At 46.3% G+C, this 25123-nt stretch overlaps 4 protein-coding genes across 29 annotated transcripts in view; 2 read left to right on the forward strand and 2 right to left on the reverse strand.

Annotated features, from left to right (window-relative positions):
- Nucleotides 1-5230: 5230 nt before the first annotated feature.
- On the forward strand, nt 5231-8981 carry arf1 (ADP-ribosylation factor 1). The gene is made up of 5 exons (XM_084480877.1): nt 5231-5283; nt 6230-6407; nt 6848-6958; nt 7068-7192; nt 7490-8981. Exons 2-5 carry the CDS (start codon nt 6263-6265, stop codon nt 7649-7651), a joined length of 543 nt encoding a protein of 180 aa, XP_084337003.1. The 5' UTR covers nt 5231-5283; nt 6230-6262; the 3' UTR covers nt 7652-8981.
- A 1064-nt stretch (nt 8982-10045) lies between these two features.
- cUnh1orf35 (chromosome Un C1orf35 homolog) lies at nt 10046-14529 on the reverse strand. Its single transcript, XM_084481340.1, has 8 exons — nt 14193-14529; nt 13232-13382; nt 12546-12591; nt 12365-12447; nt 11521-11593; nt 11215-11285; nt 10988-11110; nt 10046-10536 (listed from the first exon to the last, which is right to left on the reverse strand). Exons 1-8 carry the CDS (start codon nt 14287-14289, stop codon nt 10281-10283), a joined length of 900 nt encoding a protein of 299 aa, XP_084337466.1. The 5' UTR covers nt 14290-14529; the 3' UTR covers nt 10046-10280.
- guk1a (guanylate kinase 1a) lies at nt 13873-21896 on the forward strand. Of its 2 annotated transcripts, none has more exons than XM_084481342.1 (7): nt 13873-14008; nt 17187-17300; nt 17849-17890; nt 18879-19114; nt 19676-19760; nt 20106-20191; nt 20575-21896. In XM_084481342.1, the coding sequence occupies exons 1-7, from the start codon at nt 13981-13983 to the stop codon at nt 20611-20613; spliced, it is 630 nt and encodes a 209-aa protein (XP_084337468.1). In that variant the 5' UTR covers nt 13873-13980; the 3' UTR covers nt 20614-21896. The 2 variants fall into 2 exon arrangements, with proteins under 2 accessions (XP_084337468.1, XP_084337467.1); XM_084481341.1 differs by lacking the exon at nt 13873-14008 and adding an exon at nt 14781-14933.
- Nucleotides 21897-22043: 147 nt separating this feature from the next.
- obscnb (obscurin, cytoskeletal calmodulin and titin-interacting RhoGEF b) overlaps nt 22044-25123 on the reverse strand; it is a 69076-nt gene continuing 65996 nt past the window's right edge. For all 25 annotated transcript variants that reach the window (XM_084481135.1, XM_084481134.1, XM_084481128.1 and 22 more), the window contains one exon: nt 22044-24551. In XM_084481135.1, coding sequence (XP_084337261.1) covers nt 23345-24551 — 1207 coding nt within the window. In that variant the 3' untranslated portion in view covers nt 22044-23344. The remainder of the gene's footprint in view (nt 24552-25123) is intronic.

The raw sequence follows: 25123 nt of genomic DNA on the forward strand, positions 1-25123 counted from the left end.
AACACAGGTACGAGACGAGGAGGAGGTAGGAATGACTCCATCTCAGAATATGTAACCTGCAGGCCTCCATGCCAAGAATGGGCACCTAACCATTTTATACTGCCGTAGGACCCTGTTGGTTCTCCTAGCCGCTCTGCTTCGACACGCTGTGCATTCCAAACAATTACCCAGCCAGGTTAACAAGTTTATCTTTGATGCACCTTCCAGTGGGATATAGTCGGATTAAAAACGGGGGGGGTGGGGGGGGGGGAGCAGGGAGGTGTCCCGTACGGCTGACATCAATCAACTTCAAACCAAGCTGCCGGCTGAAACAAAAGCGTCTGATGCAAACGACTTTTATGTGCACAATGTTTCATCTTCTCCACATCAGACGCCGACCCGGGTTGAGGGCTGGATCCCCCGTTTCCAAAACGAGAAGCTGCGGCGTGTTAAACGCATAAAAGACAAAAAGTGGTCATCGTCACGTGCTACGCAGGTGACCGCCTTGCAGCGAGCGAGAGCTCCCCCCCGGGGATCGGTGTGAGTCCTCGCCTGGCTCTGGGGGGGGGGGGACTCTGATCTGAAGTAGAAGGGGGGGGGGCGGGGGGGGGGCGGGGGGCCGCGGTACCCTAACACGTCATCGCATCGGAGGGAATCCAACCCGCTGGCACGAACACTGTGTTCCGTGTGAACCCGCACACCTTGGCAGTGCACCGACCCAACTTACCAACCCCAGATTTCCCATTGTCAATACCACCCCACCCCCCCCCCCCGCACACCACCCCCCACCCCACAACCCACAACCCACAACCCACCCCCCGAGGACGGATGGGGCCCCCTGTCCCCGTTGGGAGGAAGTATGTCATTAAAGCGCTTGTCCGAACCATCTGTCACGGAGGGGCCACGATACCTCCCATGACTCGGGCCGCTCCGATGTGTTCCGCTCCTTCGGACGCAGCGGTGGGAAGTGAAATGAACCGACGTCGGTTATTATGAGTGTATGAATGGCCACAGCCTCGATGCATAGTACAAGTGAATAAATGTTATGTTTTAACGACACAAATGACGACAACGACCCCCCCCCCACCCCCACCACCCCCCCCCCGCCCCGGCTTCTCGTCACCTTGCATTGCAGCGTTGTCTCGAGAAACGCAGTTGAAAATCGTCAACCGAGGCCGTACGATTTTTCCGAGTAACCCAAAAAGAAACGTAGTGTATTTAGAGCGCGCTGAATATCGAATCAAAACGTTTTGTGAGTTTACCCCGGGGGCGGAGTGCAAAATGCTATGTAAATCCCCTTAACGACCTTTTCAGGCGGCCGACAATCGCCACACAAAGCTGATTGGCAGCCAGCACTGTGGCGCACATTTATTCTTTGCCCTGGCCCGTCTCTCCCTGCAGCGCCCCCTACTGTGAGAGGCGTGGGGTACGGTGCCCAGAGGCCCTCGCTGCCAACGGGCCCCGCCAGCGCGGATCCGCTCATGGCAGCGGTCCGGGTCGTTTTAATAATGTTTGGTTTGTCTCCCCTATTTCCCATCGCCCTTGGGCCAGCGCCCGACCTGTAATCCAGTACATGAAACCCAACGGGAGGTATCGTATGCCTGTCCCTCCGAGTTTGAGCCCGGCCCGGCCTGATCCTCGACTGCATTGTTGGAACTCACCCGGTTTGCGTATTAGTTTGCTCCTCATCATAAGCGTGATGATTGCTCTTCAACGCCTGACACCCCCCCCTCCCCCCCCCTGGCCTCGCCTTTGGTGCAATGCTCATATATATATATTTTTTTACTTGTGAAGAAGAAGAAGAAGTAGCCAATTCGGCACATAGGCTCATAAACGAAAACACACTCATATGCACACACAGATTTACTTAGTGGGGTATACACACACATGTGGCGCGCACACACACACACACACACACACACACACACACACAAACACAAAGGCACGCGCGCGCACACACACACACACACACACAACAGAGCAGTGTTTCCCAAGCCCTTGGCTGTGTGCTGTTATCCTCCCTAGTCCCGAGCTCAGAGGGGAGCAAGGCCCCTACTGAGAGCCTAACCCGCTTCCTACTGCGAGGCGTGTTTGGGGCCTTGGCGCCGATGCTCCATTCAACTGCCTGAAGACAAGCCCTGCTCCCTACTGCTTGGTCACCCATAAATTTGCTTTGATTTGGCCATGACTGACTCAGCAACCTGAATGCATTTCATAAGTGATGACATACTTGATGTCTAAAAAGGACGCCCCCCCCCCTCCTCCCCCTCGATGCATTCCTAATCTATACTTTCTTTGAGAAAGGGGACAACCATACGATGAGACGTTTGGAGGCCTACAGTAGTTTCTCCGGGCAGGGCCTCTGACCCCATACATAGATATAGGTGTTCACATTGTCCCCTTCTCCCCCCTCGAGAGAGAGAAAGGGAAGAGAGAGAGAGAGCGAGAGAGAGAGAGTAAGAGAGAGATGTGTGCGCATGCGTCTGCGTATGAGGGGGATAAATGTTTTTCACAAGCAAGAACGTCAGAATTTGTTTGTTTGCGTTTTTTGTGCGCACGAGTGAGGGTGTGTGTGTGTGTGTGAGCGTGTCTGTGTGTGTGTCTGTGTCTGTCTGTGTGTGTGCCTGCCTGTGTGCGTGCGTGCGTGTGTGCGTGCGTGCGTGTGTGTGTGTGCGTGTGTAAGTGATATATATATCCACCCCCTGTCTTCACATCACAACTGACAGTGCCTACTGAGATATGAGGCGGCAAAGGAAGATCAAAACATGGATATTCTGCGCCGTCAGTCATTTGGACCCTGGTGGATTTAGCTGAACCTCTTGGATAATCCGGACGGTATGTCGAAAGGGAATGTCGGAATTTTTCAAGTCATCTTTTTTTCTATGGCTTTCTCGGTCACCGGGATGGTTCGACCATACTGAGTGGCGTTCCACGGTGGATATGGATTAAGGTGTTCCCTTACTGGTAGTGAAATCTTTTTTGAATTTACAATCAGGTGAGATCCTCGTCAAACGACAAGGCTATGTAATGTGTGGTTGAGGAGATTCTGAAATATTTGAGTGTGAGAGAACAGCTCCTTTTATCCATATTTATGAATGGCGTCACTGCTTGAACTAAGCCATTCAAGTGGAGATACACTCGTTGTGTGGATTTAACAAGTCACATCGCAGGTGCATTTCCCCCCAAACCCCCCCTAGCAGTCGCACCTTACCTTACAACCTGCACCTGTGCTCTGGCTCTGAGCCTGATGGGGGGGGGGGCGGGGGGGGGGGTCATGTACAGAACGCCGGGGGTAGGAGTTTGGTAGATCAGCTTTGTGGCGAGACCTCCCTCAGACAGGACTTTGTGGCTTGATTGAAAAAATGGATGTGGCCTCCAGCTATTAGGTAGGGCCTGACCTGGAGTTTTTTTTCTTTTTTAAACTCTGTGGAAACCCAGACTTACGTCCGATGTTAAAAACTGTTGGTTTTTTTGCATTGATGTTGATGGCGGCACAAAGAACTTTATTGAGAAAGAAAAAGGAACTAATATGTATAACTGAGAATGAGAGAGAAACGATAATGGACGACAAAGGAAATGTAATGCAAGAAATTGTCTCAATGTTAAGGGAGAGATTTCATTTAATGAAAGGAAATTGAAATTGAAGGGAATTTATGGAGATGATGATCATGCATGGCGTGACCAAGTGACCCTTTTTTCTATTTTTTGCAAATATTTTGTAACAATTTAAATATATATAACTTCATCTGGACATCTTGTAGAATAATGTAAGACATGCGCTGTGTAAAGCCACTGCATACATTTGTTCTGTGATAGTTAAGTTGACACTAATATATGCAATAGTGTTTGAAGAATTTGAGTTGATGAATCCTGCTGTTTTTACTTTGAGAGAGAGAGAGAGAGAGAGAGAGAGAGAGAGAGAGAGAGAGAGAGAGAGAGAGAGATTAGAGAGAGACAGACAGACAGACAGACAGACAGACAGAGAGACAGAGAGAGGACTATAACCAATTGAGTGTGAAACTTTCAATGAAATGTTATAAATTTAGGTTAGACCATCATCACAACCATCTGAAAGCACAAATGTATGACACAAAATCTTTAAGCACAGGGAAATAAAACAGTTGTCGTGAAAAGTATACGCTGAATGCTTTCCCCCCGAAGCAGTTGGCAGGACATAACCACAAATTATGATGGCAGAGCGAGACGCCATTATAAGTGTTCACTGTGTGGTCCATCCCTAACCAGACCCCCTTCTCCCCTCCTGCTGCCCCCTCTGCTGGGGGTGGGAAGCATAGTTGACCCTGGTTAAAATTCAACCGGCCCAACAATACGGCCCAGCTAGATGTTTCCTTAATGACCTGCATCATGAATCAAGTGTGAAAGTGAGAGCTGGGCAGTTAGGAGCCGCTGCCGGAGTTTCATTTAACCCTAAATAGTTTCACGGAAATTGAACAAGAGAATACAATGAGAAAGAGATAATTATTTGTTGTTATTTAGAGGGGGGGGGGTGATCATTTCGTAAGGCTATAATGAGTGGGGGGCATCGTTTTGTAGCCGATAAAGTGTGAAGTCATTGTTATTGCCCTGGTGGAATGGTGCTTTATTTCCTTCCATGCTCCCACAAAAAGGTCAGCGTTTAGGGTGAGACGCAGTGGGCCACCGGACCCCTGGGGTGGGAATGAACACAACAAAAGAGACTGGAACCCAGTGCTTAAGTTAAAGGTATAAAAACCTATAGGTCTACTGCTGTATCACACACACACACACACACACACACACACTCACACTCACACTCACACACACACTCACACAAGCATGCACGCACGCACGCACACACGCACACACGCACGCATGCACAACCACACGCACAAAAATCTGACGCTTTCTTTATTCTGTGCACGCCTGGTGCTTAGATATATGTATACAAGTCAAAAGTTAAATATGTCTATATATAAGTCTAAAATGAATATGGCTATTATCTGACATTGAAAAAAAGGTTCTGGTTTGGAAATTTATACATATATTTATGGCAAATATCAGGTCCAAAAGTCCAACTTTGAAACGAACGAATTATTCATATCATGATATAAATACACATTTCAAACCCGAACCAACGTGTCATATTACCGCCTTAATTAAAATGTTCTTCCTGCACTAAATATAATTGACCTCCAGCCCTGCGGGGGGCAGCAGTGCGCCTGCGCCCTCCGGGATCGCCGGGAATGCCCGAGCTCTGACGTGTCAAAACATCGCCATTTTTTTGACGGAAGGATACGCCTTGAAGGGAAAAACAAACACACAACTGTAAGTGAAAACTATTTTATAACCGTGATCGAGCTGTTGAAACAACGTCATATTATAAATTTACTTTAAGCGAGCGGTGTAGTCACTTGGCGGTGTCTGTGACAAACCGCCGCGAAAACGAGTTTAAAGGACTTTCGGTGCGATGCTAACGTTAGCCTAGCGGAAGCGAAGAGGGCGAGCGTTTCACTCGGATCCACTCGGACGTCTCGTGAAATAAACCTACAGTTCGACCTGCGGCACGTCCAAATACACACACATACAGCGATGGGATGTGTGAATGACTTTAAAAGACGATAAAGCGGGACAGCTCATTAAGTTGAGCAGTAGCCAGGGTGTTGTGTAATTCGTGAGTGTTGCTCAATAGACCAGGGGCCCGGGATCCCTGCGGAGCGGGTCCCTCATCTCCCTCCCCGGGTACAGGGGGGTACCAGGGTTTCCTGCAGAGTGGGTCCCTAGTCTATCTCCCCCTGTCCGTATGGGGGTAGGGGGGGGGGCTGTTGTCAGTGGGGTGTGGGTCTTCAGTGCTGCGATTGCTTTTAGTGATATAACCTATTAAAATGATACCATACAATTAGTTGTAGAATGGGGTTTGAATGGGTTAACCTAGCGGCTGTAAGTGCTTGGCAATTGTTTCTGTGATCATCCTGTACCGACAGAGATATATTGTTGTTTCATCTTTCTTCTGACACATAAACTTATTGTAAGTCGCGTTGGATAAAAGCCTCTGATAAATGCCCTCAATGTCCTCCCAGCATCCATCCCCGCATTACTCTGGTTCTGGTATTTGCGGGATTGTGTGACACATGACACTACGGTGTGTTTAATATTGATATTACTTTTACCGGACGTGGCACTGTATTTAATAATGCGTGGTTGAACTTTGACCTGTTTCTCTTTAACGTGTTTCTAAAATATTCTTTGTTTTCGCTGTGTTTTTGTCTCGAAGGTTTCTTGTAGACCTCCATCACCTGCTGCCATCATGGGGAATTTCTTTGGTAGTTTGTTTAGTTTTCTGAACAAGAAGGAGATGAGGATCCTCATGGTCGGGCTCGACGCCGCCGGAAAGACCACGATATTGTACAAGCTCAAGCTTGGTGAAATCGTGACCACCATCCCCACCATAGGTAAGGCTGTCCTCACTGACCTGGAGTGTGGACAGGAGTGGACGGACACTTTATAGTAGCGGCAAATAAATACATTTGAAATGTCAGGATAATTTTAATCAATGAACAAATTATATTTGTATAAAAAAACGTGGAATCCTCTGCATATTCTAGAGTTTATTAATTACCCCTGGTGTGGGGCTCCGATTTGGACTATTGCCTTTCCTCACTCAATGGCATGCCCCTTACATTGAAGTGTTGGCATTAAGTTCCAAATAATCATTAAGCATATCCAGGACATCATGTCTTGCCTCCCCCCGTTGATACTAAAATAATAATAATATATATAAATAGAGCCTCTGAATTGCATAATTCCAACACTAATTTAGACTTGTGTATTCCTGCTATTTTGTATATTTTCTCTTGATGTAAGCAACTTGTTTGCATTGTGTTCTCCGCAGGTTTCAACGTAGAAACGGTGGAGTACAAGAACATCAGCTTCACTGTCTGGGACGTCGGGGGTCAAGACAAAATCCGACCACTGTGGCGCCATTACTTCCAGAACACACAGGGTAGGTTTCCTCCCTCCCCGTCTCGTCATTAACACAGAGAGTTGATGGGAAATCTGCTGTTTTATTATGAAACAAAAACAAGTGTACTAATATTATTTTGGTGTTGCAGGTCTGATCTTCGTGGTGGACAGCAATGACAAAGAGCGAGCGACCGAGGCCCACGAGGAGCTCATGAGGATGCTGTCCGAAGACGAGCTGCGCGATGCCGTGTTGTTAGTGTTCGCCAACAAACAGGCAAGTTGTGTTTCCCTCATGAAACAGACATGCATCGGGGGTGCCCCGATAAGCCTTTTAAGGCTTATCGGGTTAGATTGCTGCATGTCCTCCCATGTCCTCTCTCGCCCATACCTTCCTATCTATCTCACTCTATCATAAAGCAAAAATAAATCTTAAAAATAGAGATGCATCTGCCATGTTTGTATGCAACCCTTAAGTATAACCATATCCAGGTTTTCATTCGAGGTGCTAGCGTGTATTTCTGTACATCTTCGTTCGCTCATTCGTCGGGTCGTGCTTGTTATTTTTCTCCAGGATCTCCCAAACGCAATGACATCCGCAGAACTCACCGATAAGTTGGGGCTCCACTCGCTGCGCCACAGAAACTGGTACATCCAGGCTACCTGCGCCACCAGCGGGGACGGCCTGTACGAAGGCCTGGAGTGGCTGTCTATCCAGCTGAAGAAACAGAAATAACTCCCCGCGTCTCGTACTGTACTCTCTACTACTCTACTCCCGCTCATTTGGCAAAATGAGTTTTTTACTCCAACCGCAAACACAATGTCCTGCAAGCTGCCCTCGATTACTATGTAATTACAACAGACACGTAAGAATGGGACGAGATCTATTCTTGTAAAGGCATTCACATTTCGTAGTACTTTATATATAGGGCTGTTCCATGTAGACTTGAAGGTGTATTTAAGATTAAATTATCGTGTTACTTTTTCCTTCTCGCCCTCGGGTCTGGGCAGTTGATTAAGGAAGTTAATCAAATAAACAAGTTCTTATTATTTTATTGGGCCATCAGATGGCGATCAAACTGGAGCACTCAAACAGGGGGCAGCATCAAAAACTGTACTGAAACATAACAATCACATTACTCAAGACCTAAAGGTTTACTTCTTCCACACAAAAAGCCCCCGATAGACAGTCCTATCACTACATTTAAAGCACTGGCATTACCTTGTGATATCTGTACTGTGAGATTCCTTGGTCCGCTTGAACAGAACTTCTGTGAACACTTCAGCTTTTTTTAAAACGCAGTTCCTCAACTGTGTGCTTGAATCAAAACTATCTGCGCCCATCTCCGCCCGCTCTGGGTATGAACGGAGAGGCAGAGACTACAGCCAGCACTCGTGTTTTGGGTTTGTATGACTCAGGTTTTAATCGTGCTGCAAAGCCTTTGCAATATACACAAATGAGCAAACCATGCATGACGTTGTGTGTGTGTTTTTGTGTGTGTGTGTGTGTGTGTGTGTGTGTGTGTGTGTCGATCTCATCGGAAAACATAAATTATTTTTTTTACATCGTTAAGGTGGCACAAGAGCTACCGCGCTTTGTCGTAGCTGCACATTGAAAACGTCAAAATAACCAAATGAATAGCCCTACATTGTACATACATACCGACTGTATTCACATCAGACAGCATCCTGGAATACATGCCTCTATAAAGACAGCATCTGGTGGGCAGAATGTCAATTATGGTATTTAGGTGGCATTTAAAAATGAGTTTGCGCTTAACATTTTGTTTTAGGGTTTCTCTTGCACAAGCCCTTGGGAGAAAACAGAAGCTGCACTTCTGGCCCTCATATCCCCAACACATGTTGCCTCTTTTTTGTCTTTCAAGCTTTTCAATCTACTGGTGTGGGTGTTTTATGCTTTGGAGCTGTCTCTAGTGCGTTAAAACACTTAAGATTGACCAGTGCCTAAATGTTTGAAACTGTTCAATTTTTTTGTATGTATGGTTACTTAAGCTTTTGTTTTTTGTGAGGAAAAGGCACTGTTCATTAAAATGATCTCAAATACCTATTTGCGTTTTTTAATCTTTTATTCACCCTATTATTCATTACAACACATGAAACGACCCCATTTTTGGTTGTATGGAAGATGGGGTTTGAAGACTGAAAAGACTACTTAACAAAATTGTTTCTCACTTCTTGACGTGTTCTTAACGTGTAAAAAAATATACACTTTATGGTTCGAACCCTAAAGTTTGAACCCCTGGTACAGAGCGCATAAGGTGAATAGTCTTTGGGACCCCAACCAGAACTCCTTGCTTCCTAACAGGGTGAAGCAGCCATCTTTCCCCCCTGCTGAGCCAAGCTCTGACCTGGGACGCGACCGGTGGCTCCAAAGTGAAAGCAAAACATTTGCGCTTAGCACATCCTAGCATGCACAAGATCTAAAAGGTGAATGGGGGTGTGTGGCGGGGGGACAGCCCGCTGGGTGGCAATCTAGAGCGTTCTTTCACGTTGATTAGGCTGCTATGGTTAACGCAGCCAGGCCTGTAAAACATGGAGGCAGAGTGTGGTGGTCGTGGACCCGGAGGGGAGCCCGTCCTGGGTCCCTTACAGGGTGTCTTTGTCTGGCCTCCTCTCCTGCTGCTCCATGGTGCAGGGTGGGTGTTTTTGTGTGTGTGTGTGTGTGGTGGTCCTGACGCTGCCTGGCCATATAAAAAAAAAAAAAGGGACCAGCCTGGTTTTTTGCTCTCCTCTTTGTGAATGCCTTGCTCTTTTTTAGTGCACCCCCCAGGTGCCAGCCAGCAGAATGCCCTCTTTCAGAGCAATTCAAGGCAAATGCAAACACTACACTCTATTATGACTAGTGGAGTGCATTCCAATGGTATCTTACCAGTCGCAGCGCTGGGCCCGTAACAGGGGAGGACAATGGGGCAGTGGCATGATAGAGGGGTGAGAGAAAGGGACATGGGGCTGCCGAGTGGTACGAAAGAGACACAATGAGACGCACCATCGCAGGGCGACTAGCGTGGATACCACTAGAAATCCAGGGAAGACTTTTATAAAACAGTAGAAAATAATAAGTTAAAAAAAAAAACGAAGTTAAATATCATCACAGCAATGACGCCAATAGTTCTTTCAAACATTTATTAAAATTGTTGAAAAATGACATGTCCGATGACGTACATCTTCAGTAAATAAAAAAATAAAAATGAACCCAGCAGTTCCCGTTGGTGCCCGAGTGGAACACAGCCACTGGTACACACACCAACGGTCAGGTGGTCTGTGGGGGGGCCGGGGGGGGGCTCATTATCCCGTCCAGAGCGCTGTGTGTGTGTCTCCGAGGGGAAGGCTGGCGGCGGGCTACATCAGTCGTCAGAGTCTGTGTCGTGGCGTCGCCTGTGGCTGTGTGTGCTAGCCACAGGGGTCACCTTGCCACCGCCTCTGTTTCGGGGGACATGGGACCCCCCGTCGGAGGAGTCTGTGTCGTGTCGCCGCTGGCGACGGGGAAGGGAGGAGGGGGGCCGCTCGGCCTTTGCCTCCCCCCTTGAATAGCTGTCATGGGGTCTGGCTCCACTCTGACTGTGGCATGATGGATTATGATGATGGTGGTCCTTTCTGTGCCTGAAGAGTAAAAGGAAGCAAACAATCAATGATATGGACCTGGCGGGGGTCAGTTAAGCCGATGCGGGCCTGCGGTTGAAGAGGCTGCCTCCAGAAGTCTATCATTCATGACATACCGCAACAAAAAAAATGTCAACCAGCCATTGTAGGTTAATATGGCCTAAGGTCATGATTAACCGCTAACCGAGGCCTGACTTTAAAAACGCCAATTATACACACTATTTGGTGTGCATGCATAAACACAAACAAAAAAAAAAACCCTGTAGAACTTTTGGTGTCCGTGTAAATCCAATGTGTTTCAGATTATTCTTTATGGCTGAGTCTTTGAATCCCTGGATCTGCGTCTTATAAAACAAAAAAACGTCTCGACAGTGCTCCAGTGCCCTCTAGTGGCGACACAGTCAATAACGAATTTCTGCTCCTGCTAAAATATATCAAAGTGGTATGAAACCTTTTCCTGTGGTCGTCTGAATCTGAAGAAGACGAGTCTCTTCTTTGTCTTTTCTTCTTTTCCTTCTTCCTCTTTTTCTCCTTTTTGCTCTTCTTTTCCTTCTTCTTCTTTTTGCCCTCATGTCTTTGAAAGGAAAAGCAACAGTTGGATGCTTGCATTTGTCCGATACGGATGTAGGGAAACAAGTGGAAGATGAATTAGTTAGTGTTCACTTAGGTGCCACTCACCCTGGCTCCTTGTCTACCCCCTCACTTGGCTGTTTGCTCGAGGCTTCAGGATTTGCCTCCGTTTTGTGATGCTGCAACAAAAACTAAATTTAATTAAATTTTTACTTTTAGTTAAAATTATTTCTTTGTCAGATATTCTGTGTATATAAAAATAGATATTTTTAGAGGTGGTCATTAACTTATTATTCCAGCGTTTTAATTGCACTACTAAGAACAGAATGCTGTTTAAATATTTTTTTATTTTATTTAAGAAATATGATATATATATATATATATATATATATATATATATATCCAGTCACTTACAGTGAAGACAGACAGGCCCATTTTTGCAGCTTCCTTCTCCTTCTCGGAGAGCAGGATTTTCCTTGATCCCGCACTGTGGACGGAAACACACTTCAATCACACTTCAATCACAGCTGCCTAGAGCAGCTCAATCGTCCTACTACACTGTATCAAGTGGCACTTTAAACCAGTTACATACATACAACAAACCTAACTTAATTATAGAGCGGCTAATATTAACGATTTAGTGTTTGATACAATTGTTAGCTATTGTTTTAAACTATTTTATAAAGTACAATATTGTGTCAATTAGACCACAGCTATTACAGGGAACAGAGTACTGTAGTGACTAGCACTGCACAGGGAAGTGGTTTAGCGGGTGTTTGTAAGCCTATATGTAGCTAGATACCTGTAGCTTGGGCCACACTACACGATTCTCACGCCCGATATGGGAACAATTAAAAGTCAGGCAGATTCCAGAATCTGCAGTTTCTGACACAGACATGAAAAATGTCTGTGTACTGTGGCCTCATTTTGACCCATACCTCCTCGTAAATGGCAAGCATCACAATCAGCCATTACTCACTTTAAAAGCATCCATTGACTGACTACAAGGTCACATGACTGAATAGAGATAATACTTATTGTATGTCGTACTTAATTATGTGTAGCATCTTATCTTAACTATCTCTGTTGTATACGGGAATGGTTTAACCTAGAGATTGTTAGTGCTTGGCACTTCCATGAACATCCTTACTGTACCCACAGTGATATATTGTTTCACCTTCTTCTGACAAACGTACTTATTGTAAGTCGCTTTGGATAAAAGTGTCTGCTAAATACCCTCAATGTATGTAATAACAACCTGGAGCTGCCCAGGCCGGAGACACGGTCCACATCTCTCTCCTCTCCAGCAGGGTCCTCCCTCCTGCACACATCTGCAAAGTCCTGGGGCCGGGAATGGAACGGTTCAAGTAGTAAGCGACTTATAAGTGGTTTGAAACATCACAGTTATAGTTGGAGCACATGATCATAACATTGCTCACCTCTTTGGTCAAGCCGGTGGGTTGTCTCTTTATGTTTTTGTGCCCTCTAAAACAAACAAACAGAAAAACATTAGAAATTGTGTTGAGTGCTTGTTTTTGTCTTTCTTAATTACAGATCTGTTTCTGTCTCCAATGATCATCTCGATCCAGACTAGAGTTGTACCGATACCACTATCGTACCACTCTGATACTGCCTTAAATGCATTATCGGGTATCGGCGAGTATGCAGGTCTATGCACTGATCCAATATCATCACATGAACAGCTCCTTTACTACGCAGGCAAAGTACATCACAATCACGTGCGGTATTATGCTGTGTTCGTTAACGGTCGGAGGTGGAAAGTCGGAATGGGAAACGCGTCATCTCTGACCGACATGCGTCAGAAAGTCAGAAAAACATGGATGTATGGAAGCTTAACTACAAGAATACGAATGTATTATCACAACTATAGATTATAGTTCTGATTTTTTTTATTTTTATTGTCGAGTAAGTGAACCGACTGTGAATTGCCGTCATCGTAAAAGAACCCTTCAATAAGAACCAGTGCTATTAGTAGTTACAATGCTAGATGCTGTATCGGTATACACTCGTTATCGGCCGATACTCAGGTTCAGGGATCGGTATCGGGAAGGAAATAAATGGTATGAGAACTGATCCAGGTTGATTGGAGGTTGGTTCCACTCACAGGGCAGCCAGTAGGGCCTCATGCTCCGCCGCTTTGACCGCAGCCAGCTCCTCCTCCCTGGTAAGAGGTGTCCCGTCCTTCTTGTCTCTGGCATACCATGACAGGTCCTTTCCCTTCTGCCAGCGACCAACGGGGGCCATCAACGAATTCCCTGGACACACCAGAGCGGCATGGATTGAATGGTTCATTAAGGAAGTGGGGGGGGGGGGGAAGTATTTTCCAACGACAACATGGTATATTTATACGTGGAAATGTATGGAGTGCAACAGCACATGAAGGGTGATATCAACAGGTAAAGAACAGCAAGTTATACATTGTGACAGTAAAATAGTCACATTAAAGTGTGCAATGCCCATCCATTTAGGCTATAGTGGCAGTACAGTAGTGTACTTCAGCATGGGTCTCAGGGAAAGCAGAGGAGTGTATGAAAACGTGGATGTCCGTGGATGAGGGGGTGTCTGGCGAAAACCTCCTTTATGAACGCAACAGCAACAAGTGTGAAACAAAACGTGTAGTTCCTAGTTCTCGATCAGCCCTGCCCGATTAGGTATCATGGTATGGGATGGGGGGATATTGCCAAAAATAAACGACACGTAAGCGTGGGGCATTCACACAAAAGGGAGGGCGGCATCTGCGGGCGGTTCACACTGCAGCGGGACAGCGCGTTGCTCAAGGTTTCAGACCCGGTCGCGTCAGGGGGGCAGAGAGCTCCTCATTTTGGGCTGTTCGACCAATCAAAGCGAGTTGTGATGAGGGACCTGTGCCGCGTGGATAACGGTATGGAAAATAATAAAATGTGATGCATTGTTATGTTATTGAAACCTGTATTCCTATGAGTGTTATCGACGGGCCTCCTGATCACGATCGATCACTGCGAGCTTTTAATCATAAAATAAATCAGGAGTAGCAATTTGGGCTACTGCTAACGTTAGCATCGAAAAACACAAACACACACGCTTACCTAGATAGTTCTCTCGGTGCTTGTCGCCCTTCACGTCGTCCCAGTTGAACTGGTCCTGGCCACCTCGCACGCCGCCGGACCGCGACGCCCCGAACATCTCGGCGGTTCTCCGGGCTTCTCTCTCTCACGGACCGCGGCGGTGTAGCGGCGCTAGCCGGCTATAGGTTCACTCGAGCGGCGGTGATCACTAGGCCCGCGGGTCGCTCATCCGGGGAGTTTCCTCGTCGTCACTCGGCGCCGTTCGGGATGCGTCGGGCGGATTGTTGACTTTATTGATTACTGGTACTAGAGTGGGTGCTGTTTTTACACTTCCAACTTACGGACTGTCACAGGTCGTTTCGCTTAAGATAATGTACGCGACGGAAGCGAACGCGCGAGGCTGATTGTAACGTCCCGTGTCTGTACCTTTCTCTACATAATACGGGAGTTGCGTGCTTTATGCGCCTTGTGTTTCGTGTTTTAACCAGAATCAGGAGCCTAATAGATAAACTGAGAGTGTAAACTCTAAAAAGGGTGTGTCGGTGATGCGACCCCCGCCCCTTTGATGTCTCCGGCGCCGCGGCCCGGGATGATGACGTCGGGTCATCATGTGCTGCGGGGCGCTCTCTCTCCGGGCTCTCCGGTGATCGCTCCTCTCACAAGGAAAGCTCCCAGAGGAGAGGAAGGTCCGCCGGGTATACTGTCTACTCGGATTAAAGCAGTCGCTGATGTACATGAGACAATTCTCCAGACTATTTTCAGGTACGAAGGCGTTGTGTCGTTTTGCGCCCCCCCTGCTGGGTGTCGGTTTCCTTCCCGCTCGCCATCAGCGGTTCCTGGTTTGAGCCGCGGAGACTAGAGATGGGATGATGAGGGTTTATTATGATGTCGATGCTGTGTGTGACTTAATCCCAGCTGAGGCAGGCTTGGTGTGTTGCTTTGTCATTTGTGTTTAATCGAAAATGTAACCATTCAATGTGTGTTGTTTTGTCTTGTTATGACATACTAGGTGGAGTTTGATATAGGTATGAATAGAAAATAACAGGTATGCACACATACTCTGTTAATACCTAAATAATAGAAAATACATTTAAATATAGCCTGACTACGTTATTGGCTTCTTATCTCCAGATATTTGTCATCCCAATTGTAATTGATTTCCCATGGGAGAAGTTGAGGCCATGTTAACCTTTGCTGAAGTGTCACAAGGGTTTGAACATGGGGTTAAATGGTTAATTGAAACCCACTCGTTCCATCGCATGCTCCTGATTCCCGTCTCACAGTTAAATTTGCGAAGTTCCTGAACTATACTTGCATGTACTCCTTTACATTATTCTATGTCGATTTTCGTTGCAATGCACACATTTGATTGGTAGCCGAATTGGCTATTCGGATTATAACTTGTCAAAATGGGCATTTGTTTTATTATGGTGGTATTATGTGGTCATTGAATCAGTATAGACAAGGGGGTCAGGAACCCATGACCTTTCAGAGCCATGAAGTTACTTGGCTCTTGCAGTGATTGAATCTGGCTGAAATGGATCAGAATCCTCAATCAGTAGATCATAAACGGCCCGTATAGGTAACATGACATCAGCCTTAATGGTCTTGTCTAGTGAATTAATGAATAAATACTTATCTTCCACAAAAATATTGAATTATTATATTATATTATTAACTCTTTTTTGGCTCTTCCAACAACCATTTCAAGGAGTTGCATGTTGAAAAGCATATGTTGAAAAGCTATACCAACACCTGGTACAGACCCTGAGAACAGCTACACCAAGCAAGTCCTCAGGCTTAATTTAGCCGTCCGTCGACTGTAGTGTAAACCTTCAAGAGGCAACGCAAAATGTCACTTTCAGCTGTGAGAGCCGCACAGTGTTTACCTTGCAGACCAGGAAGGTGTATGCATATGCAGCCTTCATTCAATGAGTTGCCAATACACAATATCAACAATCTTTGCGTGCTGGAAATGACCCTGCATGTTGTTGTTCAAATAGGGTTAGGGGTAGGGCAACCTATTTGCCTGCTGTTTTATATGCGCTTTACAAAAGTGGCCTACCAATTATTCCCATTCTTGACGGGCAATTTTTTACCATAGCACCAACTACTTTGTACTGCAGTTTAAAATAAGTTATTATTTTAAAAATATTACTGTTAAGATTATTGTTATAAAATCGCAGTCGATAAAAGAGTGTAGATTGTGCTTGACATCAGAAGCAGTAATTAAGATAAGATTGTACAATGTTAACCTATTTCCTGGTGTCGCGGTTGGCAACCTCCTACTTTCTTACTGCATGCACACAATGCACCTGGGCGAGGCGGAGCACAGGTAGAGGTAAGGAGAGAGACCAACAGGTTCAAAACTATTTCAATGAGGAAGCACTTTTTTAGGTTAGGCAAACATTGTTAAATCTGACGATTATATTGTTACGATAAAACGGTATATATGGGTACATATATTTTTATTTGCTGTCTATGCCCCTATCTATGTACTACATAACACATGTAATATGTACTAGGTTACTTTCACTATGACCGATTTGATAAAGGCTGCCACTCCTCTCGACCGAAATAGCCGACTTGTCGTTGCCCGGCCACAATTAGGTGAAGGGCCCTCCCAAACACTCTTCATCAGGGCTCCATGGGAACACGGGGACCTGTTGACAAGCCGAAAGGTCTGGTCTATCGGGACAGTCTGATTGAGTGTGTGTTCGTGTCAGCGTTATCGGGTCACAACAAGGCGGTAGCACATCCTTGATTACGTTGACTTTGTCTTCAGTTTCCCTAATGAATTACCCCCACCCTCTGTAAGCCTTTTTTCACGGTCATGAGTAACAACGTGCGATCAGCCTTTTAAAAACAGTCCGCGCTCCAGGAACCTCGCCCACATTTACAGCCGCCGCGCCGCTCCTTGTCCTCATTCTTCCGGCTGTTCATCGTCGCTCACACTCTGTCGTTCTCTCTCTCTCTCTTTCTCTTTCTCTTTCTCTCTCTCGCTCACACACACAGCTATGGCTGGACCGAGGCCTGTGGTGCTGAGCGGGCCGTCGGGGGCGGGCAAGAGCACGCTGCTCAAGAAGCTCATCAAGGAGTTCGACGGCGTGTTCGGCTTCAGCGTCTCCCGTGAGTCAAGTCTTTGTGTTTGAGTAGGCTGCCACGATGGCTGCTCTGTCGTGGTGTGTGTGTGTGTGTGTGTGTGTGTGTGTGTGTGTGTGTGTGTGTGTGTGTGTGTGTGTGTGTGTGTGTGTGTGTGTGTGTGTGTGTGTGTGTGTGTGTGTGTGTGTGTGTGTGTGTTACTGTGTCCGATGACGAGTCAAGTCTTGTGTTTGAGTAGGCTGTCACGATGGCTGCTCTGTCGTGGCGGTTGTAGTGATGTGTTTCTCTCTGTGTGTGTGTGTGTGTGTGTGTGTGTGTGTGTGTGTGTGTGTGTGTGTGTGTGTGTGTGTGTGTGTGTGTGTGTGTGTGTGTGTGTGTGTGTGTGTGTGTGTGTTACTGTGTCCAATGACGACAGGGATGAGGGATCAGTGTTTGACACAGCACAATCGCTACGTCGATTTGAAATGAAAAGTTATGATCGTTGAGAATCTGTCGCCGTAGGGAGTAATGCGTGTCTACGTGTCGGACCTGTGTCGCTATTCCTAACTGTCTGACTGACTTTCTCCTCCTTTTAGATACCACAAGACAGCCACGTCCAGGTGAAGAGAATGGCAAAGGTACAGCCCTCCTATCACCGTACTGTACATGCTAAACTCCTATGATACATGCTGAACTTCATATACACAATAACTTATTTGCACATGCTGCTATTCTGCACTTTTGCACTTTACTTTACTATATTGCACCTTATTTGAACCACAATAACTACCTCATAACACTGTGAATATTCTATTCTGTATAATGTATGCACTGTGTGTCTATATATAGACAGACAGTGCATACATTATACAGAATAGAATATTATGTAATATTAAGAATATAAAATAATAACATTACAGCGCAAAATACAATTACGAAATACAAAGACGTATTTTGCGCTATAATGTTATTATATTATGTTATATTTTGTTTGTAGATATTTTAATAGCACATTTGGAGGATGGGGAAACGTAATTTCGGTCCTCTATGTAACTTGTTGCACGGTCGGTCTGACAATAAAGTTCACTTTGACTTTGACACACATCGTTTGGTCGGGACTGCTGTTGGGACTGCTCCAAACGACCCCATCTTCTCTTGGGCGGCATGTGGCTCAGTAGGTAGAGCAGGGTTGGCTGGTAACCGGAAGGTTGCTAGTTCGATCCCCGGCTCCTCCTAGCTGAGTGTCGAGGTGTCCCTGAGCAAGACGCCTAAACCCTTACTGCTCCCGACGAGCTGGCTGTCGCCTTGCCTGGCTGACACCACCGTCGGTGTGTGCATGGGTGAATGACAGCGCTTTGAGTGGCAACTGGTTAGAGAAGCGCTGTATAAATGCAGTCCTTTTACCATTTGCCGTTGTATACGCAATTGTAAGACAGAGTTTTAAATCAACAACCTTCTCCTCTCAGACTAACACGGTTCTATCTAATTGCATTCTGGGGAACACAAACACCGAAACACAATCACTTACTTGTTGAACTGATTGAATCCCAGTTAGTTTTCTCCTGTTATATACACAACTGTAAGATGATGGCGTCTAACATCAACAACGCTCTCTCCTCCTCTCAGACTACCATTACGTCACGAAGGACGCCATGCAGACGGCCATCGACAACGGCGAGTTCATCGAGAGCGCCACGTTCTCGGGGAACACGTACGGGACGAGCAAGGCGGCGGTGCAGGCGGTCCGCACCAAGAACCTCATCTGCATCCTGGACATCGACATGCAGGGCGTGCGCAACATCAAGAAGACGGACCTCAACGCCATCTACGTGTCCATCCAGCCGCCGTCCATGGACATCCTGGTAAGAGGACGGGACGGGGCGCCTGTCCGTCAAAGCTCCAGGGCCACGCCCTCTTGTTGATCAACGGCTGCTAGTCAGCTGGGTGCTTAGTAGAGATGTGTCGACACCATTTTTTTTTTCTTCCTGATTCTGATTCCTGAACTTTAGTATCAGCCAAACTTTTTTTCAGAACTAGATTATTTACATTTATAATCTATAATTATAACAACACATTTGTATTCTTGTAGTTAAGCATTATCTATAGCAGTATCCATGTTTTTCCGACTTGGTAGCTCAAAAGCACGTAGGTCGGAGATGACACACGTTTCCCATTCCGGCTTTCCACCTCCTGACTGTTAACGAACGCAGCATAACACTGCACGTGATTGTGATGTTCTCTGCCTGTGTAGTAAATGAGCTAGTCACGTGACTGTATCGGATCGGAGCAAAGACCTACGTACTCGCTGTTACCTGGTACTGCACTTTAGGCATTATCTGAGGAATTTCCAATACTGGTATCAGTATCGGAACAATTCTAGTGTTTGTCTAACCGTGGTGGTGGTGTGTGCTTGTGTGTTTCAGGAGAAGCGTCTGAGGGACAGGAAGACCGAGTCGGAGGAGAGTCTTCAGAAGCGGTTGCTCGCAGCTCGCGAGGAGATGGAGTTCAGTGAGTAACTCAGCTTTCTTTGTTGTATACAGGGAATGGATTAACCTAGCAGCTGGAAGTGCTTGGCACTTGGTTCTATGATCATTCTTACTGTACCGTCTGCGATAGTGTTGTTTCTCTTTCTTCTGACAAGCGATTATTTTTAAAATAATAATATCATTCATTAGAAAACTGTTTTTTAATTATTACATGTAATGTCATTCAGAAATTAAACATAATTATCAAAGTTGAAAAAAATGATTGCACTAAAGTATTATGCATTTGAATAGATTTGAATAGTAATTCATAATTAGTACCTCTCATTGTGTGTGGCACACGGAGGTAATTTCCGCCCACTGTTTGCAGGTAAAGAAGAGGGTATGTTCGACGTCTGCATCGTCAACGACGTGTTGGAGGACGCCTATGGGAAGCTGAAGGTCACTCTGCTGGAGGTGAGCCGCGTCAGGGGGGAGCCATCTACCCACACTGAGGGTTCCCCTCAGACCCTACGCCTTAGAAGTGGTCCACTGCAACCTCAAAAACAAATTCTGTCAGGGATGAAAATGTTCCCATCTATCTGTATGGTTTGTGGAGTCAAATGTTGTGGAAGTTGGCATAGTTTTAATAATTATAAATAGGTTCACTCCCTTGTTGGTACATAGGGCAAAGTCAAAAATGTTAATATATATATATATATATATATATATATATAATTAATGATATATTTGACACTTCCTAAAGTCCCTTGTACATTGTAGATTGTGGCACACGTTCCCTTTATAAGCAACAAAGTCTAGAACTGTGTGTAACTCAAACGTCTTCTCATGTTTCTCAGGAAATCAACCAAGTGAAGAAGACCGGCATGTCTTTGTGAAGAGACGCTGGGCCACGGACACTTGGAAGGCGCTGCCCGTCACTCCTCTCCCCCCATCGAGGCAGACCCCGCCCACCCTCTCCTCTCCCAGGCAGACCCCGCCCCCATTCCGGAGCATTCCTCCAGAGGGTAATTCCAGAAGATGCTCCTCAACCCGACAAACCAAATCACTTTGAACATGCGGGCATGTCCCCATACGGTTTTCCCTGGAACTTAGTTTACTTGGGCCTTTTCTTTTACCTCCTTTGTTATGCTTTGCCTCTTTACCTCTTTTCAGGGAGGGGCGTTAAATATCTGAATGAATGTTGTGGTTGGTACCAGTGGCTTCAGGATTGTTTTTGTGAGATGTTTAGTTCCTCTAGAAGGAGCAGGTTAATGGCGGATTACATCCTGGCCATCCCCAGATTTAGTTGACGAAAGTTGAGACTAATTGTGTTAAATATAGTATTTTAGGTTTCCCCTATTGGCTTTGCCTTATTTAGTAGTAATGGTAATCTACGTACAATAACAAAAACAACAAATACTATCAATTCATCGACTGAATGGAAACTGTACATTGAGGATACACTTGTATATCGTACTGGATATGTCTAAGCTAGGCTACGTTGTGACGTGGATGGTTAAACTTGGGATCAGTCTAATCTCAGGAACATGGCTTCTAATTTCGTTCTGGGAAACAAACTCCAAAACACAATTGCTTACTTGTTGAACTGATTGGATTCCAGAGGTGTTTCTTCCAGAGCAATATCCAATCGATAGTGAAGTCTTGGTTGATAGAGATTCAATTCAAGCAGAAACGTTTACAAATAAAAAGGAGTTGTCTCTACATGCACTCAGATATGGAACATTATTATTATTGGATTATTATTTGACATGCTAAATGCCAGTTGTACTTTTATATCATAGGCCTGAACAACCAAGTTTCTCCAATCCTATTTGTTGGTTATTGCTTTTTTTAAATCAATGTACAAACCACTGTTTCAGATGGGACAATGAAACCTGTTTATCAACTCATTTTCTTTAATCAACTAATGAATTCAGTTAAGCCTGAAAACGTTTATGAATGAATCATTCAAAATTAATCATAGGGCACAGCTTGCATTCCATTGTGCTTTAAATCATGAAGGAATTTGGTTTTTCATGTTTTAGCAATAATATGGTGTGAATTTGTAATATACTAGACTGGAAATACTTGCATCGTTCCAGTCAGTGCCCATCTGTAAAGCATACCTGCTTTGACTTACATGTATCTTGTATTTGTACAGTAGAATAAAAGTGTAGAAACAAGGTTTTCCTTCTCCTGTGCGTAGTTTCTTCATAATAAAGTAACCTTACATAGAGAAACGTTCATAATGCTTCGTGATTTAGTGGAATGAGTAATGTTCTTAGTACAATAATGGATACAAACAAACATATGAATCATATTTCCTAGTTTGATTTAATTTATTTACTTTAGATTCACTCTGACAACATGATTCTCATGAAATCTCAAAATGTACAGTACAGGTAGTAATCTATTTATTCTGAAAGGATTACACAAAATACTTGATGTAATGCATTTCTACAACACCTCAAAGAACAATACTACCTTTTCAAATAAACTACTGGTTATAGATTATCTTAAACCAAATATTTTTAAATAACATGAGTTAAAGCACTTTAAACAATCGTTTGTACTCATAATCCACCAGTTATTAAATGTGCATTAAAATCAACTTCTAATTTAATTAACTGATATGAATACATCTGCTTTTGAAAAACGAATACATATCATGCTTTCACTCGTAAATAAATCAACTTCAAATCTGTCTTTCATCTTTAATAAGTTATTTGGTGACTTAACTGCATTAGCAGATATTAAAATATCAGAGCAGTAATAGTTGTAATTATCCAGTGCCTCATGAACTGAATCCATGTTCCATGCTGATAAAAACAGACATTTATTAACTTTAACTCCCACTGAGCTCGCTCTACCCAATTCTTCAGAAACTGAAAAAACGTTTCACACCAAAAAAGTTTTTGGTGTGAAAATCTAAACAAAACTCTGTTAAACGTTATCTCTCTGTGAAAAGCAATTTGTTCAATTACAGATGACTAAATGAACTGTTGAAATCTAACTTAACTTGTCAGTTCAGGTGAACTGATATAGGTAGGTAGAGCTTACTTTCAATCGACTGCAGCTTTACGGATTTCCAGTTATCAACAATCTCCAGGTAATACAATGTGTGAAATCAATCATTGTACAATAAAACATGAATTTTTTCAATGTTTCTTTCATTACCCAAAAAAGCTTATGTCGGTTGATCGCTATAATGACACTTACAGCATCAGTTAGCATGATGGCTAACGATATTCAAAAGTAGTTTCTGACCGTAACTAAACAATATAGCACTTATACTTGTTCCTAAACAATATACTGTAGTACCCTAGTTATGATCATTATTATACCATTTAGTATTTTAAAAATAATTAAAATTCCTCCTCAGTTCTGTCGGATTATACAGCCGATGTGACGCTTCAAAAGGAAATAGACGACCGATAAACTGGCCTGCCACTCATCTCGCGGTGGTCTGCTTTACAGTGGAATGAACCGTCATATGCAGCGAGCTTACGGTAACAACATGCACTTCAAATAGCCGTATATCTAGAAATGTTCCCATTTAAGACTGCCAGGGGTTGTGATACCGAAACCGCCTTCTGCTGGTCTCCCCTCTCCCCGTCTCCTCTGGGCCTACTTGTCGCCGTGGTGATTCTTGCCAAACTGAAGGGTGACGGGGTTGCCTACGGGCGTGTAGTCATAGGTCTGGGCCACCACCCTGGTCTTGTAGCTCTGCTGGCCGCCCTCCACCCTCTGCACCTCGGAGCAGTAGGAGGGCTGCACCTCCAGATGGGCGTGGCTCACCTGGATCGGGACGTCTCTCGCCGGGCCCTGGGGCCTGACGGAGGAGGAGGAGGAGGAGGAGAAGAGGCTGCCGGGGAGGTGGTCCCTGAAGCGGCTGAAGAATCCGGCCCGCTGCCTTGGGGTGGCGGCGGCGGCGGCGGCGGCGGCCAGGGGACGGCCCACGTTGAGCAGCACGGGCTGGCCCACGGCCGAGCCCCCTATCTCCCGCTGGAGCACGGCGATCTCGCAGGGCTTCTCGGCGGCGGGGAGGCGGGAGGAGGAGCCGTAGCGCTCGCCCTCCTGCGGCACGTAGTCCTCCAGGTCCTCCAGCGTCAGCACGCGCCCGTCCCGGGACAGGATGGGCTCTCTGATTGGCTCGCGGCCGCCGTCGGGGCGTTCGTCTCCGTCGTCGCTGTCAGGTTCGAGGACGATGGTCTCCTGGTCGTCCATGTCGTCGTCGTCGTCGTCGTCCCCGTCGGCGGCGTGGGAGACGGAGGACACCTCGAAGGGCGCGGACCCGGGGAGGAGGAGGGCGGCGGCGGCGGCGGCGGCGGCGGCGTGCCCCGGGGCGTCCCAGGACAGCGGCTGGCCGGGGGCCACCTCCTCCTCCAGCTGCTCCACCAGCTTGTTGTTGGAGTTGTTGGCGTTGGGGTTCTCCGGCGGCGAGCGCCTAGGTCGGACCCCCAGGCCCACCATGGAGCCCCCCCCCACGGAGCGCTCGGACCCCGCCGGCGAGACCCCCCTCCGGCGGGACACCCGGGGCGACTTGTTGACCTTGTACTCGATGGTCTCCTCCACCTCCACCCAGCGGGGCTTGCGCTGCTGCTGCTGCTGCTGCTGCTGCTGCTGCTCCGCCGCCCGGGCCTCGGCGCCCGTGGGCTCCGTCACGTAGAGGGTGGGGATGGTGGTCTTCCGGGCCGGGTGCATCCTCCGGTGCCGGGAGCCGGGGGGCTCCGGGGTGGAGGTCTCGGAGCGGAAGGTGGCGGTTGTGGAGAAGCCGGGCGACTTGTGGCGCTTCATGCGCGTGTTCTTCACCACGGTGGTGATGATCTCCTCGCTGCGGGGGGGGGCCGCCGGACGGGGAGCAGAGGGGAGGGGGGGCAGACGTTCAGAGTTCCCCTCTCAGTGAGGCGGGGGCGGGGGGGCTGCATGCGTGTGAGCGTCTCACCTCGCTGTTAGTAGCACACACAGAGCTCACACCCACGCCTGTGGAAGGGCACCGGGCCGCGCTGGGAGAGAATGGGTTAATGCTGTCGTGATGTTAATGCCACATCAATTAAAACCACAAATCCTGGCTTGACATGAGCAAGGGTGGGTCTCTCTCTCTCTCTCTCTCTCTCTCTCTCTCTCTCTCTCTCTCTCTCTCTCTCTCTCTCTCTCTCTCTCTCTCTCTCTCTCAGGCCATTAGAGACCACAGGGCGAGGATCTCACACGTGAATATATATATATATATATATAGAATAACACAGCACATACATACGTATTAATGTTAGGCAGTGTGTTATCCTTTCATTATATACTCACTGAACTGCGCTTCGTAGTCAAGCTGCACACATCACATGACCATGCATACACGGTGCCACAACGCAGGAGGAAACACAGACGCACAACACACCAGGCATGTACACG

Source organism: Micromesistius poutassou (genome assembly GCF_964030765.1).
Source record: "Micromesistius poutassou genome assembly, chromosome: 16".
NCBI lineage: Eukaryota > Metazoa > Chordata > Actinopteri > Gadiformes > Gadidae > Micromesistius > Micromesistius poutassou.